General features: G+C 51.1%; 1 protein-coding gene across 1 annotated transcript in view; it reads left to right on the forward strand.

The window, feature by feature from the left end:
- MLC1 (megalencephalic leukoencephalopathy with subcortical cysts 1) overlaps positions 1–21032 on the forward strand; it is a 27915-nt gene extending 6883 nt beyond the window's left edge. Inside the window, exons 5-11 of the mRNA XM_006888023.1 lie at positions 1936–2037; positions 3194–3265; positions 6815–6931; positions 12056–12112; positions 12636–12758; positions 20223–20390; positions 20958–21032. Coding sequence (XP_006888085.1) covers positions 1936–2037; positions 3194–3265; positions 6815–6931; positions 12056–12112; positions 12636–12758; positions 20223–20390; positions 20958–21032 — 714 coding nt within the window. The remainder of the gene's footprint in view (positions 1–1935; positions 2038–3193; positions 3266–6814; positions 6932–12055; positions 12113–12635; positions 12759–20222; positions 20391–20957) is intronic.

Raw genomic sequence — 21032 nt, forward strand, 5'->3', positions numbered from 1 at the left:
TGGGGTGTGTGTGTGTGTGTGTGTGTGTGTGTGTGGCCTCTCACAGTGTACTCACGGTGTGTGTGTGTGTGTGTGTGTGTGTGTGTGTGCGTGTAGATGGGCTCTCACAGTGTACTCACGGGGTGTGTGTGTGTGCACGTGTGTACCATTAGGTGCCTGGGCTCCAGGTGGGGGGCTTGGGTTCTGTCTCTGCCTCTCTCACTCATGCGCTGTCATAGCATGGGGGCTGGTTTCTATTGTCCCCACCGCCACCTCATCTTGTGTGCCTTCTGCATCGAGGTCTCTAGCCTCTCTCCCGTGTTACAACATACTTTCAGGCCAAAGGACACCTGCACTCTGAGTTGTTCTGAGGCATCTTTCTGGGTGGTGAGATCCTCGTTTTGGGCCACAGCAGAGGTTCCTTTAAAGCCTGTTGCCATTAGGTGCCATCCAGTCACCCACAAATCACAGCAGTCCTGTGAGCAGCAGAGCTGAGCCTTGCCGGGACTGCCCCGTCTTCTCCGCCTGTACAGTGCCCCTGTCCACTCTTCCAGTCACCACGTTGGCCTTGTTGAGGTCATCCTCTCCTTCAGGGACCTTCTGCTGTTCTCAGCACAGTGCTTCCCTCCAAGGATTGGACCCTCTTGACAACACACCCCAAGTATAGAGATGCATTTTCACCCTCTCGGCCTCTCAGGGGTGTCCAGTTGCTCCTCCTCCCACACAGGCTTGTTTGTTCTTTGGGCAGTTGATGGGCTCTTCAGCACCCCCTCTTCTCCAGCACTACAGTCAGTCCTTCTTCTGTCATCTTGATTCATCACTCGACTTTCAAACGCGAAGGAAGCAGTGGAAAAAGTTCTCTCTTGGCTCAGATGCATTTGCTCTTCCTGCTGACGTTGTCTTGGAACTTTGGAAAGTAGCCTCTTCCAGTGCAACATGTTTTTTGGTTTCTTTATTTTTTTTTAGAAGTTATAGTTCTTTATTTACAAAATCCGAATACATTGTTTTTGAGAACAAATTCTTCCCATTTCCCTCGCCCCTTCATCAAATCGTACAGCCCTCCAGCCCCTGCACATCCTTATCGTTTCCTGACTGCTGTGACTATGCGTGCTGATTGTGGATTCACTGCAATCAAAGTGTGAAGACTCCAGTCTTTTCTCCATCTATCATGACAGCGGAACCTGGTGAATGGCAAGACTGTCCAGTCCCTGCATCAGCACTTTCCTGTCTTTTTTGTCTGACCCCACCCAAAGGGCGCCCTTGGCTGGATGTGAGCTTTGGGCTGGTGTCTGCCTGGCTCACCCAGCAGAGCCTGTCCCCTGTCCCTCAGAAGGTTCTCAGGAGCACACAGTGCTGGTTTCCCAGCGGTGCACAAATGGCTGCCCCCCGCCCCCCACAGTTACTGCCTGCTCCAGCTCCCTCCGACCTGCTCCACCTGCTCCCAGTTCCCTCCAGCCCCTCTCCACCTGCTCCCAGCTCCCTCCAGCCACTCTGCCTGCTCCTGCCCCAAGAACACGCTAAGCTTATGAGCGTGACTGACAGGCAGGTCTGCTGACAGCATGGCACGGAGGGTGTCCAGGGGAGCTGCCCAGGCCAGCAGGTCTCAGTGGTGCCTGAGGGCCTTGCCCACACAGACTGGAGCCGGGTCAGCACCCCGCAGCCCACCTCGGCTCGCCTGTGGCCTCAGCCCAACCGCACGCGTGCTTTCCTGCGAGAGTGTGAGAGGGGCATGCACACCACCAGCAGCGCCTCTGACCCCAGACGAGCGATGCTTTGGTGCCCTGGCCCCCAGCGTTGGCTGGCATGGGGGCCCTTGGACGATTCACCTGGGGTGGAGGGTGGACGGCAGGTCCACTTTATTGGCCAAAAAGGAATAAAGCCTTTTTTAAAAAAAAACCTTCTCTTAAGAAAATGTTTAAAAAAATTTAAAAAAGAAAAAAAAATCTTCTCTTGCAGATAAACTTCAACCTGGCCCTGCTCCTCCTCATGGAACTGCTCATGGCCGCCACTGTGATCATCTCTGCCCGGTCCAGTGGGGAGCCCCTGGGCAAAGAGAAGGTGAACACAGCTGGGGAGCTCTGTCTGTCCTGGGCCCACTGACACCTCAGGAGCATCACTTGCCCCAGGGAGTACCTCCCGCCCCAGGGAGCACCATCTGCACTACGGGAGCTCTTACCAGCACCAGGAGGCACCTTCTGTCCTGGGAGCATTGACTGCCCCGTGGAACACTGTTCCCCCAAGAGCATCTGCAGCCCCAGAAAGCACCTCCTGCTCTGGGGAGCAGTAACTACTTGGCTCAGGGGACACTGCCCCCCCCCCACCCTGAGCACTTAAACCTCCTGGGAGCACTTCCTGCTCAAGGAGCATTACTTCTTCCTTCCCTCCCCCATGAACACTGTACGGAGAGGGTGGTTCTGCCCTCAGTTCCACAGATGGGGACCTGCTCTCAACTCCCCCATGGTAACGCCCAGGAGATGGGCCTCTGATTGCCTGCAGTCCCTGGTAGCAGAGCTGCCATGCTGTGGGGCCTGTGCCCCCTGTTCTGGAAGCAGAGAGGGGAGCTACAGCTCCACAATCTCTATGTGTGCAGGGCTCAGCACACTGGTCTCCAGAACTGTTCCTAGGGGCCCAACTCCTCCTGTGACCCCAAGGAGCTGTCTGTGTCACGGTCCAGCCCCACACCCCACTGTCCCTGCATTCTGGGGGAGCTGTGCTGGGAGTCCAGCCTACCCACTGTTCCTGAGCTCTGGATATCTGTCTGTGCTGGGGGTCCAGCCCCACCACTGTCCCTGCACACGGGCTATCTGTGCCAGGGTCCAGCCCCCTCACCATCCCTGCACCCAAGGGAGTTATCTGTACTGGAGGTCCAGCCCTCCCTCCCACTATCCCTTACCTGGGGGAGCTATCTGTACTGGGATTCAACCCTTTCACTGTCCCTGCACCCTGGGGAACTATCTGTGCTGGGGTCCAGCCCCCTCATTGTCCCTGGACCCAGGGGAGCTCTCTGTGCTGGGGGTCTGACTCTCTCACCATCCCTGCCCTCAGGGGAACTTTCTGTGCCAGGGGTCTGACCCTTCCATCCTCCCTTGACCCAGGGGAGCGGTCTGTCCCTGGGTCTGACTCCTGTGCTCTGGGAGGGTTGCCAGTGTGCTGTGGCTCGTTGGCCAGGGCATGGTCTTTTTGCCCACGGGTCCTGACCTCTGTCTCTTTCTAGGCTCCCACGGTGGACAACACCAACATTTTGGATGAGGTGGTCTTTCCTGCTCGTGTCCTGAAGTCCTACTCAGTGAGAAAGCTTGTTGTCTTATTACCTTATTTATGTCTGAGTGAGTGTTGAAGCTGAATGAGATCACCAGATTGACTTCTCCAAATCACTCTGGCCGTGTAAACAATGACTGGGGCCCTGTGGCTGCCCGTGGAAGCCACTCCAGTCCATGTCTCAGCCCTTCACGTCGTTAGATTGAAGGAGGTGGCAGCGGCGTGGAGCCCTGCCTGGCCGGAGCCCTGCTCACGCTGCCCTCCCTGAGCCCATTGGTCAGCAGCGTGCCCTTCCGCCTCGTTCTGGGTCTTCCTCCTTTGCTCAATCTCAGAGACACTACTCTTCCCTGGTGAATCATCTACATTAACTGAGATGGGGTTTTGCCACCCCCACTTTTACATAGAATGCTGGCTGCATTGCTTCCGAGACAGATTTGTTTTCCTTCCTGTCTGTCAGGTGCCACTGCGTCAGCCACGACCCACAGTGACCCTGTGGGCATAGACCTGGACCTTGTCTGCCCTGCACCACCCCCACAGACTCTGACAGGCTGCCTGCTGGGCAGCCCCTGTGCCAACCCTTCACCTCGGAGGTCCTCTCATTCACTGACCCTACCTTTCCCAGCATGCAGTCTTTGTCCAAGGATTGGCATCTCCTGGCAACATACCGAAACATGTGAGACTAAGTCTCGCCATCCTTGTCTCTAAGGAGCGCTTTGGGTGTTTTTGTTTTTTTTATTTTATTATTTTTGTGTGAGTGTATCGTCAAATCAGATCTGACTGGTACAGGAGGAGATTGTCCCTCCTTTCCCGGCAGAGCATCTGGTGGATTTGAACCGTGCGCCTCTAGGATTGTATTTGCAGCTCCTTGCCACTAGGCCACCAGAGCTCCCCTCTAAGGAGTGCTTTGGTTGCACTTTGTCCAAGACAGCTTTGTTCGCTCTTTTGGCCATCTGTGCTTCTCACTGACACCACATTTCAGACCTCAATTCCTCTTCAGCCTTCCTTAGTCATTGTCCAACTTTCAGAAGCCTAGGAGGCAATTGAAAACACCATGGCCTTGGTCAGACACACTTCAGTCTTCAGAGTGACAGCTTTGCTCTTTAGCACTTTGGAGAAGTCCTTTGTGATGGCTTTGCCTAGTACAGTACTTCCTTTGATCTCTTGACTGCCACGGGTACTGATTCCGGGCTGACTGATAGGAAACCTCTGAACAATGCCAGTCTTTTCTGTTTATCATGATACCTGCTGGACCAGTAGTGAGGACATTTTTTCTTTGTGCTGAGGTATAACTCACCCTGAAGGCCATGCAGGCTTTGACCTTTGTGGAAGTGCTTCAGGTTTGCCTTGTCTCAAGCAGGCAAGGTTGTCCATTTCCTCATGCAGGTTTTTGGGTCTTCCTCTACTCCCGAGGCTACATTATTCTTCATATAGACTGTTCTGCTCAGCTTTCAGATTGGATAGTTTCATGAAAGGATGCACTGATGACACACATCACTCCTAATTTTAAACCGTGTAATATTCATTCCTTCATTCTGTTTGAACAACAGCATCTTGGTCCACATACAGGCTACTACCCATGAGTGCCATGAGGTGTTCTAAACGCCTGTTCTTCCGTGTGTTGTGTGTAACTTCCTGTGATCTGTAGGGCTGACTGTCAGTCTTCTAGTCCTCCCTGGTTTTGGTGAGGTGGGATTCTTGTACAATTGGTGACTCTCTCTGCCCCTGGGGCTGCTATTTGTTGTTTGCCATCTCATAGAGTTTTGCTATTGCTGCAGGGTTAAGACAATATTTCACTGTTGTTGTGTTTTTTGTTGGGTTTTTTTAAATTTTATTACTTTCTCTGTGCGTGTACCGTCAAATTGGATCTGACTGGTACAGGAGGAAATGGCCCCTCCCTCTCCGGCAAAGCATCTGGTGGATTCGAACCACATACTCTGGGATTGCAGTGCAGGTTCTTGCCACTAGGCCACCAGAGCTCCCCTTCACTGTTGTTTTTATTTGCATCTCTCTACTAGACAGTGATTTTGAGAATTTCCTCATGTGTTGGCCATCTGAATATCTCTCTTGGTGACGTATATTTTCATGCCCTCTGCTTATTTTGTGGGGTTTTTGTTGTTGTTGTTGAGTTCTTAGAAGCTTTTTTTTTTCTATTTGCAATTTTTTTTTAAATTTAGGTTGTTTATTTTTCATTTCAATGAACATCTACAGAGATTTTGGGATTCCATTCATTTACTGTTGCACCCTTCTCCCCCCACAAACCCCACCCCCCTCCCCCCCCGAGTTCTTAGAAGCTTTTATAAACTTTAGAGACTAGTCCTTTGTCAGCTATGTCATTGCCGTACATTTTTCCCAGTCTGTAGTCTCTTTGTAAATTTTGTTGAGAAGTCTTGTTGTGTGTAAGGACTTAATTTTTAGGAAGTCTCAGGGGCCTAATTTATACTCTGCTGAATGTACATTTTCAGTTTTATTTGATAGTTTATTTATGCCACCATTATGGATGGAGTTAAAAGATTGACATGATCAGTGGTTTCATTTTACTTGGATCCCAATCACCACCCATGGCAGCAACAGTGAAGAAATCAAGGCATGCTGCACTGGGGAGATCTGTCAAGGACCTTGTTACAGTGTTCAAGAGCAGGGATGTCAGTTAAAACATTAAGGTGCATCTGACCCAAGCCATGGTCTCCTTCTCCCTCGACCTAGCCACCCTGCCCATCCTCCCTTCCCTTCATCCTATTTTCTCCATCCTGCCGCGTTGCTCCCCCATTATGGACGTTCTCCCTTCCTCCGGGGCCCTCTGTACTGTCTCTATTTCTCCCCTCCTCTATCCCAATCACCTTGTCCATCCTCTGCGTCTCCTTCCTAACCAGTCTCCCCTCCACGCCCTCTGCCTCTGGTTGCCCCGGGCCTCCACCTTCAGGCCAGCACAGTGTTGTCACGGCCTCAGTGGCCCTGTGTCTCATGTTCTGTGTGACATGCTCTGATGATGATATGTGGCCCTGTTGCCCATACCTAGCAGTGTCCGTAGGTCATGAAGGTCCCTCAGAGCAATGTGCTGGAGGAGCAATGGCCTGATGAGGTGGCAGGATGGGCACGTTAGGGTGGGTATGAGAGGAGTGCCTGGCTGTCGGGACCAGGGCCTCACCCAGGGCAGACCCAGGTGGCACCATGCTGGCCAGGGCGGCCAGGTGCAGCCCAGTCTGCCCGCAGTGAGGGTCCGAGAGACACCCTGACCTGGAGGCTGGGGACACTAGGAGTGGCAGAGCCTAGAAACCAAGAGATCTGAAGGACTGAGACATGGGGGTCTGGGTACTTTGGGGATCTGGGGGACTAGGAGTACTGGCTAGGAGTACTGGGGGAAACTGAAAATGAGGAATTGCCCATGATGGGTGGGTGGCTAGCATGACGGTTGCCTGAGTCGGCCAGGAGGAGCCTGGTGGATTTCGGGGAGCCCCTCTCCACTTCCTAATGTGACACAGGGGAGGTTCCTCGGGGTCCTGTGAGGGGCTGAGGATGGGGACACAGGTGTGAACCCTCAACTCAGCATCGTGTCCCCCGACTGTGCTCCTCTGGCCAGGTCATCGAAGTCATAGCCGGCATCTCAGCCTTTCTGGGCGGGGTTATCACTCTGAATGTGGACGATGTGGTCTCAGGCCCCCACCTGTCCGTGACCTTCTTCTGGATACTAGTGGCTGTGAGTACACGCTGCTGGCCAGCCCTGGACACATCACACCAGAGGCTGGGTCTCCAGGTCTACCGGGGAGGTGTGGGCAGGAACGGGGGCTGGGGGAGCCCCTGACGAGGGAGAGGATTCTCAAAGTCTATCCTTCCAGGAGGACTTGGGGATTGAGGAGCATCTAAGTCAATGTACTTGTTAAGATAGAGCTGTGTACCCCAAAAAATTAGGTAGCAGTGCTAGCCCTGGGCCCATGAAAAGAACCTTGTCTGGAAATGAGTTTTCTTGGTTATGTTAATGAGGCCATATTGGAATAGCTGAGTGTGGCCTTAATTCCTCGGAGTTTTAAGAAGAACAGAGACATGGGGTGGGTGGGTGACAGTACAGAAAGAGAACCCTGGCTTCCCAGAAGCTTTGAGAAGCGGGGAGACAAAGGATCTTTCACTGGGTCCCACAGAGGGGGAGCTGAGCCCTGTCATACCCTAAATTCAGAACCAAAACTGTGAGGCAGTAAGTGCCTGTCCTTTACCACAATGTACCTGTGGTGCATGTGGCACGGCTGCCCTCAGGCACAGAGACAGTGCCAGGTACTTAGTTCAATGTGCAGGAAATGCTTAATAAACAGCCGCAGTTTTAGATATGGTCCTAGCATATGGGTGCCAGAGCCCTGGCCAGACAGTGTTACCCATCCATGTGCCCTGACACAGCGGGGCACATGCACACACACACTCAGCACTGGAGACTGAAGGCAAAGTGGTCAGAGAACAACACCAGGTCCCCCTGGAGCTCACGGTGCAATGGTGCTGAGGGCTCAGGAGGGAACTGTGAGCCACGAAAATGCTCCAGGAGGCACAACGTGAGAGTTGAGCCCTACCTCACATCACACACAAAACTGAATTCTGAAGGGGTTCAAGACTCAACTCCAGAAAAGGAGACTAGGCCCATGTCTTTCCTAGACTAGAACGAAAGGCTCAAAGCTGGAAGAGGTGTACATTTTATGATATAAAGATGGAAAACTCTATTGAAACAATAAAAACAATTTCTAAGATATATTTGTCTTTTGGCTGTCCAAGGGATGGTCAGTGCTCTTCTCCAACACCACAGCTCAAAGGCATCAATTCTTCTGTCATCTGTATTCACTGTCCAGATCTCAGTTGCATAGCAAGTGATTGGAAAGACCATGGCCTGAATCAGATGCACCTTAGTTATCAATCTGCCATCATTACTCTTCAATAATTTGGAGAGGTCCTTAACTGTAGACTTTCCCGGAGCAGAGCATCTCCTGATTTTCTGACTGCTGGTACCAGGTACCAAGGCTGTTGATTGTGGATCCAAGTAAGATGAAGTTGTTGACAGTTCCAGTCTCCTCTCCATCCATCATGATGTTGCCTATTGGTCCAGTGGTAAGAATCTTTGTTTTCTTGACGTTGAGATGTAATCCATACTGAAGGCTGCATTCCTTGGTCATCTTCTGCAACAAGTACTCCAAGTCCTCCTCACTTTCAAGCAAGCAAGTTTGTACCATCTACATAAGGCAGGTCTCTCGTCATAGAGTCCAACTTCTCAACTAATTTGCTCAGCATGCAGACTGAATAGGTATGGATAGAGAATACAACCCTGACACACTCCCTTCTTAATTGAAAGCCATGTAGTATTCCCTTGCTCTGTTGCACACCAGCCTCCTGGTCGAGGTATAGGTTTCACACGAGCACAACTGAGTTCCTCTCAGTGTCAGCCACAGCAGTCAAAGGCCTTTGCATAGCCAGTGAAGCGTAAATAGGCATTCTTCTGGTATTCCTTACTTTCAGCCAGCTTCTGTCTAATATTAGTAATGATAATCCTGGTGCCACAGCCTCTTCTAAATCCTGCTTGGACGTCTGGCAGTTCCCTATCTATGTTCTGTTCTAGCCACTTTTTAAATTAACTTCAGCAGTAATTTGCTTGCATGTGATATTGATACTGTTCTATAATTTCCATATTCTACTGGGTCACCTTTCTTGGGAATGGAAACAAATATGGACCTCTTCCAATCCCTTGGCCAGACAGCTGACCTTCAAATCTTCTGACCTTGACATAAATGTCAGATATATTTTGGCTAAAAGCAGAGAATACCAAAAATATGTTTGTGTTTTAATGACATTTAAAGACATTTGACTGTGTGGATCACAATCAATTGTCACTAACATTGAGAAGAGTGAGAATTCCAGAACTCATTATCGTGCTCATGGGAGATTTATTCCTAGTCCAAGAAGTGGTCATCTGACCAAGAGGACACTGGTGTGGAATCAGAAAAGGTGTGTGTCAGTGTTTCTCTGTCCTGTTCAGACTGTGTACTGAGAAGGTGGATTACATCAAGGAGAGCGTGGCATCAGAATTGGAGAAGACTCATCAACAACTTAGGTTGTACAGTTGACACAACCTTGCTTGTGGAAGCCAGAGGGTTGAAGAACTTCCTGAAGTTGTCACGGATTTCCTGTTGCCTGGATCCGCAGTCAAGATACCCAAGTATGTGTCGCATGGGGCGAATCTGCTGTCAAGGACCTTTCTGAAGTTCTAAAGAGCAGCATGTCAATGTGAAGACCCCATGTGTCTGATCCAGAGTGTGATGTTTTAAATGCCTTTCTATGCATGCTAAATCTGGACAGGGAGTAAGGAAGACTGACAAAGAACTGATGTCCTTGAATTGTGGTGTTGAACACCCAGATCCAAGATACAAGCAAGTCTGTCTTGGAGGAGATGCTACCAGGGTGCTTCTTAGAGGCAAGGGTGGGGAGACTCGGTCTTGAAGACTTAGGGCATGTGGTCAGAGGAGCCAGTTCTTGGAGGAAGACGTCGTGCTTGGGAAAGAAGAGGGTCAGTGAAAGCGGGAAGCCTTTCGGTGAGAAGGATTGACCCCGTGACTGTCACAGTGTCCATGCCTGCGGTCGTGAGGATGGTGCAGCACAGGGCAGGGATCGGTTCTTCACAGGGTCTCTGAGTCGTCCTTGGCTCAGACACTGAACCATGACAGCTCTGGGCTGTGGTCACCACAGGTCTGAAGCAGTCTGACAGCAGTGCGTGGACATATGAGAACAGAGAAGGAGCTGACCCATTCTGGGTGGTTCAATTCTGGGCATAAAACCTGAAGAAACTTTGGTCCAGTTTGTTACACAGTGAGTCGTGTCCACCCAGTACGTGCTGACCTCTTCACCACAGCCACCGGCCTGTGACTGTGAGCCTGACTGGAAATGCGCCTTCTTGGCTATGTTGGTGAGACCACGCCAGTGCAGAGTGGGTCCCCATCCTCCTCCCTTTAGAGTGATAACAGAGGATGGGCTCAGACAGAGGGGATGAGGATGGCCCACAGCAGAGATCGATGCATTGACAAGGCCGGGAACACCAGGCTGCTGGCTACTGGGAGTAGAAACAGGCAGAGAAGAACTTCGCTTCCAAACCATGAGTGAATGAGCTCCCCACTCCCCAGAATGATAGCGTGCTATCTGTGACATAGTTTGAAAACACTTGAAGCGGTAACCCCACACAGCAGGTCTGGGGCTGTGAACATCCCTGCGCTCAAGGATGGCTTCTCAGTCACCCCTTAAAGCGCTGTGAATTTGCTTCCCTTTGAAAAGGTGAGCGAACACCTGTTCACAACTAATTCTTCATGCCAGTAATCTCCCGTCCTTGCATGGGGGAGTTTGAAGGCAGTGAAAAGGCTCTAAGGCTTTTTTGGAACCAAAGCTTCCCAGCCACTGAGTCAATTCTCACTCCTGGTGACCCCGTAGGACAAACAAAACTGTCCTGGGGTTGTCTGAGCTGAGTGTTTACAGAAGCAGCTGTCTCCTCAGCAGGAGGCCTTGAACTGGCAGCCTGTGCTTCAGAGCTGCATCCTTTAGCCACTGTGCCAGCAGGTTCCTTTCCTGCGCACTTGTTCCGTCTGCCTGTTCATTTGGCTTAAAGGCACACTTAGGGCTGGCTTTCCTCTCGGGGGGCGGTGTGGATATGAGCTACGTGATGCGGGAGCACAGGGAGGCACGGGGCTTGAGTCCACCAGCTGCTGCTGGAGAAACGTGGGCAGTGTCCTCTGGGGCCGCTCACTGGCCCTGGCGACATGCTGGGGGGTCAGCAGGAGCTGGTTCTGACTCTACCGCACACAGAGGGCTCTGGAGTTGCGCTGCCCACCCACAGGCCTCTGGTGGCTCAGAATAGAGGTGGACAGTGTCCTCCCATGGGGTTTATGACCTTAGAAGCCCAATGGTGGGTCAGCTATGAGTCAGTCCTCACATGATGGCCCTGGGCTGAGCTAACACATGCTTGTAGGCCTGTCTCCAAGCACTGGAATGGGAGGGTGGGAGGGAGGCTGGGCAGTGGGCACGGAGGTGAGGGGCATCTGGTCTGGTCTTATCTGTCATGTGGGCTTTGTCTCAGAGAACTATACCTTTTTTAATATTTTTTAAAAAAATTGTGCTTTGAGTAACAGTTTATAAGAGATATTGTTTTCAGTCAATCATTTGTGCCCATTTTTTTCCATAACAATTACAACACACAGTGTCTGACCCTTCACGTCTTCTGTAATGCGGCTACCTTCACCTGAGTCAGTGTTCTTACTCCTGCCTCCTCCCGCGCCTCCCTCCCCCCATTCCCCCCCACTCCTTCCAGCTCCCTTCCCCCTCCTTCCTCCTTCCTCTTCCCTCTTCCCCATTCCCCTCTTCACCCTCCTTCCCCCTTCCCCTTTCCCCCTTTCCCACCTTCTCTCCTTCCCCCTTCTCCCCTTCCCCCTCTTCCCCCCTGGCTCCCAAAGCCTTAGAATGACCGTGTGTGTTGCCCTTCCCTTAGATTTTCAGAGCACCCTCCTCTACAGGGCTTGTCCTCTTGGGACTGATTGCTCTCACTCAGCATAATGTCCTCTAGAGTCACGCATCTTACACCACCTTGCACAAGCTCCTGTTGGTTGTCAGGGTTGCACAACACCCCGTTGTGTGAATGCCCCATCCACTCATTCACTGTGGGGTCTGAGGCTGTTTCTGGCCTTTGCGGTGGCGGCTCAGGCGGCAGTCAGCACGGATGTAAGTCTGCTGTCAGCTCAGCTCTTGCTTCTCTAAGGTGCACTCCTGGTAGTGGGACAGCACAGATGTCCTCTCTAACACTCTTCCTTTTCCTCAGTGTTTCCCAAGTGCCATTGCCAGTCATGTGACAGCGGAGTACCCCAGCAAGTGCCTGGTAAGTCCAAGTCTTTGTGATGAGGTCCTGCCCCGGGCAAGCAGGGCAGGGAAGCCAGTGCAGGGTCCTCTGGGGTGAGGTTGGTCATGTGAGCACAAGGCAGCCTGGCTGACACTGTCATCACTGGGTGAACTGTCCTGGCCCAATGGTGAGAAGTAGCAGAAACTTGGAAACAGGGAGAAGTCTGTGAATAAGCAGCTGTGACCCCACGGAGCTCACACCTCTCAGGGGGCCACTGAGAGATGGTGGCAGGTGACAAGCATGGCCAGGTATTTGATGGCATGTGCTGGGTGGTACCAGCCCAGACGCTTGGCCTGTGGGGCTGGAGGTGCAGGTGTGAATTTCTGAAACTGACTTGGGTCTCACTGGGGATTAAGGAGGTGAGGACAGGCGCAGAGTGGAGAATTGTGCATCGGTCACAAGACCCCACTGACACGCATGTGCCGGTGCTTTGAGCCCCCACAGCTGGGGCTGATTGGGCGGCTGTGGGCCCACGCCCTCCCAGTCACCTGCTCCCCACCAGGTGGAGGTCCTGCTTGCCATAACCAGCATCACGTCCCCGCTGCTTTTCACGGCCTCGGGCTACCTTTCCTTCAGCATTCTGAGGATTGTGGAGATTCTCAAGGATTATCCACCGGCCATAAAGGTACGCACCGCCCGTGCTGCTTCGGAGGCCCCTCGAGCAAAGCTGGCTGTTGGGGGATAAAGCAGCCACCAGGACACTGCAGGGCCTAGGACTTCGAGGGCCCCCGGGGGTGAGTCAGCGCTGGCTCTGTGGTGGCATGGATCCGAGTGCATCCTCCCAGCTTCCGGCTGCCCAGGGAGGCTCTGGGGGAACAGGACAGTGGCTCTGGAGCAGATCTGAAAGTGTGGTATGACATGAGACCCAGTTCACATTTTCCGTGGGGACAACCAGGTGTTTCTGCTCATTTCTGCCAGTGTCCCCATCGTGTCGGCCTGTACTTCCACCTGCACTGCCAGTGCCCCATTGCGCTGGCCTGCGCACCAGGTGAGGTGCCAGTGTCCCCATCGTGCTGGTCCACACACCAGCCCTGCACTGCCAGCCCCCCATCGCACCGGCCCGTGCTCCAGCTGAGCTCCTAGTTCCCCACATCGTGCCGCCTGCCCTCCAGCCCTGAGCTGCCAGTGCCCACCAGCCGGCCCACACCAGCTCTGCCAGCCCTCTTGGGCTGAGTGTGCTTCTGACTCTCCTCCTATCTCTGCTGTTTCCACAACTCTGGACCCACCTCATCTGTCCGTGTCCTAGTGCTGTGTCCAGGCCTCTGTCCAGGCACAGACTCCTCATGGCTCCCTCAAGCTCCCTCTGTCGTCAGCTTGTTCATTTGCATTTGAGATCAGGTGATTTTCATCCTGGCCCCGAGGTCAGCAGTAGGTGCTGGGGAGTCAGCTCTGACTCACGTGACCTGGAGGACGGCCGGGGACCCTGTGCAGCCCCACGTCGCCCTCACAGACTCTGCTGTGCAGAGCGTACAGTCCTGCGACAGCCTCGAAGTCAGTCTGTCTCCGTCAGTCTTCCTCTTCCTCTGACTCTGTGTCAGTCAGTCTGTCTCGGTGAGTCTTCCTCTCCCCCTGACTCTGTTCAGTCAGTCCGTCTCGGTGAGTCTTCCTCTGACTCTGTGTAAGTCACTCCGTCTCGGTGACAATCTTCCTCTCCTCCTGACTCGACTTTTCCAAGCACAGTGTCCTTCCTGTGGGGCGGGCTCCAGCTGCTAAGGGGAGCAGAGTATGTGAGATAAAGCCGCAGGACCATCTTCACCTCCCAGGAGCATGCTGGCTGCTTCTCTCCGAGACAAACGTGTCTCTTCTGTGGGCGGTACCTGGGATTTGATACCCTTTGACAACACCTCCACCCGAAGGTACCAGCCCTCCTCATATTTTGTCCACTTTCACACGTATGTGAGGCAGGTGGGCATACCATGGCATGGGCCAGGTGCACTTTCGTCCCCATGTCACCAAGGAAATACGGTAAAAAAGACCAGCCTTGGAGATGAGGGTTGGAGTGGGGACAGCAGACGTTTTCTAAACGTGCATGTGTCTGAGAGCTGAAGGGCTCCAGGCTTCCCAAACCCACCCACCCCTTTGTTAGAGGCACAGGGCTTGTGCAGGGCCACCTCGGGCAGCGAGTGGCCATTTCCACAGCATCTTCTCATGTCCATCTGTCCAGGCTCGTGAGCGTTCTGGGCAGACAGACCCAGCCTCGTCAAAGACCACTGTTTATGACCAGAAGGGGCGTAAATCGGGTGCAGGAGGAGGGCTTCAGGGGGAGCACATCCCAGCTGTGGGTGGTCAGCAGAGCCGAGGAGGGCTCCCACTAGTGAGCTCTTTCAATTGGGGAACAGATTGGGAACAGCTTTGAAATGGGCTTTGGCTTGATAAGGAACTTAATGACTTCTGCTAAGCTTAAGAGAAAGAGAATGCAAAACTTTGTTTTAAGAGAAAACACACACAACCCCCCCCCCAAATTAACAAACAAAAGAAAACAGCATAGCATAACTAACTTATGTTCCTTCTCAAGGCTCTCGCGAGTCTTCTGACACCGTCTTGGGGTTTGCCCCTCCTCTGCCTTTTGCTCTCTTCCTGGAGGACGTCCTGATGGCACCCCACACCTCATCTGGTCTGCGATCTTCAGTGTCAATGCTGCAGACCAATTAGGATTATTTTTAAAGTCAGGCGTTAATAGAGTCAAGGTCATGTTTTGGTTCCTGTGTACCAGTCTTCATTTCCTTCAGCCTCCGTTTGAACTTGACCATGAGTAACTGGCGGTCTGTTCCACAGTCAGTACCTGGCTGGCTGTGACTGCTGATCTAGGCGTCTGTAACGAGTTCTTGCATAGATGTAATCAGGATGTCGCCTGGGCAGCCTACCACGTGAGGCCCATGGGTATATCGGTGGCTTGTGTTTTTTAAAAAATATAATTGCAACGAATGAATCATTGAGTGTACAAGATTCACTCACTTGATTTCTGGCCTCACTCCTGTCACCAAGACTATACTTTCTTTTTTAAAAAAAATTACTTTAAAAAATGGTGATTTTAACAAGTTTACAGAAAAGTTGGATTTTTATTCATTATTATTGCACAGTTTCCTCCTACCCCAACCCAGTTCACTTTTAAAAACTGCATTCATTGTTGTATAATTTCCTCCCACTGCCCCACCCCAGTCTACTTTGCTATGCACCTCTTATTCTGAACTGTTGTCATACAAACAATGCCTAATCTTACATTCCTTTTAAACAGCTCTTTCCTTCATATGTTCCAATGCAGGGTTCATTATATATCCCCTCTTTTCTTAGTTTGTCCTCAACCCCCATGTCAGTCCCCAACCCCCATGTCAGTTTTTTACAACAGTGGCACTATGTAGTATTTGTCCTTTTGTGACTGAGATACTTCACTCAGCATAATGTCCTCCAGGGTCACCCATTTTGTATAATATTTCATGAGTTCCTTGTTTTTCTTTTTTTTTTAAATTTTTCAATTTTTTTTAATTATTATTTTTGTGTGTGTGTGTCTGTGTACCGTCAGATCAGATCTGACTGGTACAGGAGGAGATTGTCCCTCCTTTCCCGTTAGAGCATCTGGTGGATTCGAACCATGCGCTTCGGGGATTGCAGTGCAGCTTCTTGCCACTAGGCCACTAGAGCTCCCCTGAGTTTCTTATTTTTCAATGCAGTGTAGTATTCCACTGTGTGAATACACCTCTGCTTCTCTATACATTCATTTGTTGATGAGCACTTAGGTTATTTACAACTCTTTGCTATTGTGAACAAAGCAGCAATAAACATGGGTATGCATTTTCCAAACAGATATATGCAGTTCTGGTTTCTTTAGGGTATATTCCTAGTAGTGGAATTGCTGGGTCAAATGATATTTCTATTTCCAACTTTTTGAGAAAGTGCCATACAGCTTTCCATAGTGGTTGTACCATTTTACACTCCCACCAGCAGTGAATAAGGGTTCTAATCCCTACACAGCCGCGCCAGTATTTATTTATTGTTAAACTTTGCTATTATTACTGGGGTTAGATGCTATCTCATTAATTGTTTTTAAGTCTGTACTTTGTGACTATCATTTCTTCTTCATTGTTTCCAACTTTTGCATTTCAGTCACCAGTTATCATTATTGCATCTTTTTTTTTTATGTTTGATCAATTTGGCTTTAGATGTATATTTGATTAATAGTCAAATTAATAGCTCTCCCTTTCATGTATATGGATAGTGTGCTGTCCCTTACAGCATTGCACTTTAGGGTAGAACTTGAAATTGCCTTTGAACTCTGAACACAACACTGCTCAGTTTCTCATTCCCAGCACAGCAGATCACGCGGTCTGACTCTGTGAACAATGTCCGTCCGTCTCAGCTCGTTAACGTCCTGAATGCTGATGTTCATGCTTTCCATTTCAGTTTTGACAACCTGTAGTATTCCTATATTCACATTTCATACATTCCAATTATTAAAAGATAATTGTTTCCCTCATTTTGACTGACTTCCGATCTGGGCTCTACCTCTATTCCCATAGCTACCCATGTTTCTGTTGTTTGTAGGGTTTTCAGGGGCCTCCTGTTTCCGAAATGGACCGCCCAATCCTGCTTCCTACTCTGTCTTAATCAGAAACCTGTCCACTCTAGGACGACCCTTCTGGCATTTGACACCCTGGTGGCATAACACCCAGCATCATAGCAACCCATAACTTACAACAATAACAATATTTCTTTAGAAAGAAATATGAATTTTACTTCTGGCAAAGGGTATTGTCAGAAGTTATGTGCTATCTAGTCACCTGCGACTCATAGAGACCTAATAGCTCTGAACCCTGCCCTATCCTGGGTCAGTTGCACTGACTCAGACACACCTACCCCCTTGACCCCAGTTACTGTGTCAGTCCATCTCATCCGAGGTCTTCCTCTTTGGTGCTGTCCCTCCACCCTTCCAAGTGTGATATCCTTCCTCAAGGACTGGTTGCTCTTGGCCACATGCCTAAAGTATGTGAGACAGAGCTTTAAAATCCTTGCCTCCAAGGAGAAATTCAGTTTCACCCTTTCTCTTGGTGGTCCATGGTATGTTCAAGGCTCTTCTCCAGTACCATTGTGAGAAGTTAACATTTATTAACTGGGGAATTAATCTCCTTTTATTCTATAAACAAGCTACAAATGGGAGCTAGTCTCACCTAGTTGTTGTTGTTGTTAGGTGCTATTGAATCGAGTGCACCACATTTGACCCTAGGAAAAACAGATTGAAAGCACACATTCTCTGCTCTCAGCCAGGATCCATCTGACATCAGCAATGACATCCCTGGTGCCACAGCCTCTTTTAAACCCAGCTTGAGCTTCTGGAAGTTCTTTGGGTACTGTTCTAGCCCTATTTGAATGATCTTCAGCAATATTTTGGTTACATATGTTACTAATTATGTTTCCTGATAATTTCCACATTCTGTTAGATCCCTTTTCTCGGGAATGGGAACAAACACCATCCCTTCCAGTCATGCAGACAGATAGCCATCTCCCACATTTCCTCGCAGACTGGTGGGCATGTCCAGGGCTGCACCTGTTAGTTGAAACATGTCCGTTAGTCCTCCATAGATTCCTTGCACCTTCTTTTTTTGCCAATGCCTTCAGTGTAGCTTGAATTAGCTTCATTACTGCCAGCTCTTTATTATATGCTACTTCCTGAAATATTTCAGTGCCAGCCAGCTCTTTTTGGTGCAGTGACTCCGTCCACTCCGTCCATCTTCTTTTGATGCTTCCTGGATCATTCAAGATTTTGCCCATTGCATCTCTCTGTATTATAACATGAGGCTCAAATTTGTTTTTCAGTTTTTTTCTGTTTGAAAAGTGCTGAGCGAGTTCTTCCCTTCTTATTCTCCAGCTCCAGCTTTCTGCAGATTCTTTTAATCCTTTGCTTTGTCTTCTCGAACTGCCCTTTGAAATCTTCTGTTCAGCTCTTTTACTTCAGCATCTCTTCCTTTGTTGTGGCTTCTCGATGCTCTAGTGCAATTTTCAGTGTCTCTTCTGACATAGTGAAGCATGAGTAGCCTCTCTCTGATATCCTCTGCTTTCAGCCAAGAGCCCCCTGACGTCAGCAGTGGTGACCCTTGCTCTAAGTGATCTAAGACCATTTCTGAATCCAGCTTGAGTTTCTGTCACTTCTCTCTCCATGAACTACTGTTCCAGATCTTTAAAATTATCTTCAGATGCTGCACTGACTCAGAGCTCCCAGAGGAACACAGACCAGGAAGGAAGATGGGCTGTCCACTTCTGAAGGAACAGGCTTTGGAAAACCTTATGAATGACCTAGGCCAGCTAGGCGGTTAGGTGCGGTGCTGGACGAGGAAACCTTACACTGGAAGACATGAAAAAAGAGGCACAGTGGCCACAGCAGGGGGATCAGGTGCGTGGAGATGGTGGGGTTGGCTCGGGGGACAGCAAGGTCACGTTGTGGCCGTCTTCATGGCACATGCCGACAATGACAACAATAAAGATGTACACGGAAGCGAGACATAGGATCGACTCTGAAGTGCTGGATGCTTGTCTGTAAAGGGCGGCTTTCTCTTGTCAACGCCAAGGTTAAGTGCGGAGAGCCACGGTCACCATTCATTCAATGCCCAAACAGGCGCAGAGTTGACTTGAGGGCCAACTTCCAGCTGCTCGTGTCCTCCCCCACCTGCTTGGAGATCTTCCCCACACGTGAGATGCTCCAGGGTCACCCGAGCCACCCCTGCACCAGCCAGACCCCGGCTTGGCTGGTGGGGTCCCGTGCAGTGAGGCCCGGGTCTGGGCACCAGGTGGGCACTCCCCTGGCCCGCCATTGCTCTCAGGCGCTTTCTGTGAAGGACCCAAGCCCAGCCCACTGCGGCCGAGCTGCTCCAGCGGCAGAGCTGGGAAGTAGGGCGTTTGAGGAATATGCGTTTGAGGAATATGGTATTTCTAATCCCAGTCTAATACTATAGACTCTTTTTCTTATTTTACATTTCTGCCTCACTGCAAACATTGTTTTTCAATAACATTCCCTAGATTTACCTCTTTGGCTGACTTTACACGTGTTTCTTACGTAGCTCCTAACATTTTCCAGAATCGCAGTGCAAGGCTCCAACAGCTGCCATCCACCTCTGTGTGACTCGAAGGTTCCCCACCGTCCTCTCCTGCAGAACTGACCCCGTGAAGGGGGTGTCCACCTGTCGCTGGAGACTGCCCTGTCTCATGCTGGCTGTGCCACTGAACTGATGAACAGACACACTTGTTAAAAATTCCTTGTGTCGAATCAGATTCAACTGGCACGGGAGGAAATTGCCTCTCCTTCACCAGGGGAGCATCTGGGGGATTTGAACTGCATGCCTTCAGGATTGGAGCGCAGCTTCCTGCCACTAGGCCACTAGAGCTCCCTTGAACAGTTACATTTGTTTCTATTTATAGTCATCCTCACACTTAAAAAATATTTAAGATATTTACTTGCTTTGAAAACCAAATTATGTAAAAATTCTCCCCTCTTCTACACACAACCAACATCCTTTCTTAAAAAAGAGGATGGGCCCACGTTATAGCCACTGTTCTACATTTTGCTTTTTTAAAAGAAAGGTAATAGTTTACTCTGGTGATTCTGCCCCCCGCCCCCGTATCCTGTTCTGACCCTTGTGTGTGACCACTTCCGTCCACTGGGGGTCTGTGGTCACTCCTGCCTCAATGTGTGCCTTTGATGTACCTGCTGGTTTGATCTGCCGCTTCTGGTTCTGTATGGGTGATGGTGGACTTTGGAAGGGCACGGGCCTCAGCAGCCAGCCATCTCCAGGGCTGACGGCTGTCACCGCTGTGCCTGTTAGACACGTACGAGCAGAACCGAGATCAGCACCACTTTCCTCAACCCTGACCCTCGGAAAGGTGGGTGTGCTTCAGGTTACACAAGCAGCATGGCTGGGGGCTGGGTGTTGGCTCGGAGCACGTGTGCCTGGTGTGTCCACTCAGAGCAGCTGGCTACGTGGTGAGGCTCACACCTGTGTGACTAAGCACATGCTCACCTGGCTCTGTCTTAGGGGGCGGCTCTGGGCAGGTGCGTGGGTACGCATATGACCTTGACCTCTGACACCCCCACCCCTCCCCACAGCAAGCATATGACGTGCTGCTGCTGCTGCTGCTACTGGTGCTGCTTCTACAGGCTTGCCTCACCACCGGCACCGTCGTCCAGTGCGTGCGCTTCAAGGTCCAGTGTCGGCTGCAGGACGCACCCTGGGACTCTGTGCAGGCCAGCCGGCCAGAGCCCCCAGCAGGGGAGGTGAGCAGGGACCCCTGCCCTGTCTGTCCACTCTGGGACACCTGGTTGCTGCCAGGGAACCCTTGGTGGCCAGCCTCTGCCCTCTTTGGGGGGGGGTGAGTGGGAACCACGTCATGCCCCGTCCATCCACTGAGGGAACCCTGGTCCACACTGTGGGTCTTGAAATTGCTGACTTGAGCCCTTGGTAGGGAGGTGGTCAGAAACCATGAGGAGACTCCTGCCTATATGCCCTCTTTGGGAACCCTGGTCCATGTGAGAGGACCTCTGATTGCCACAGAGCCCTTGGAGGAGGGGATGGATGTGAACTTTGAGTGGATCACCCTGGCATCTGGGGCAGCCCTGGCCCGTGTGGCCCTCAGATGGCCCCTGTGACGTGGTGCTGGCTGGGATGGAAGCATGGTCCTTGTCAGCTCCTTGCCACTTTCTATGTGGAAGTGTCTTCCCCGATGCATTGAGGAGCTTACACATTCTGCAAGCTAGCTGGGCACAAACACTCCTGACACAAGCCTGTTGTGGAAAAGTCTGTCAGGAGGATTTGCTGACATGATGGCCTCACTGTCCCTGCAGGTGGCCAGGAGCCCACGCCAGGAGTTTGACAAGGACAAGGCCTGGCGGGCAGTGGTGGTGCAGATGGCCCAGTGA

This window comes from Elephantulus edwardii, unplaced genomic scaffold, assembly GCF_000299155.1.
Source record: "Elephantulus edwardii isolate Elephantulus edwardi_28Jun2011 unplaced genomic scaffold, EleEdw1.0 scaffold00064, whole genome shotgun sequence".
NCBI lineage: Eukaryota > Metazoa > Chordata > Mammalia > Macroscelidea > Macroscelididae > Elephantulus > Elephantulus edwardii.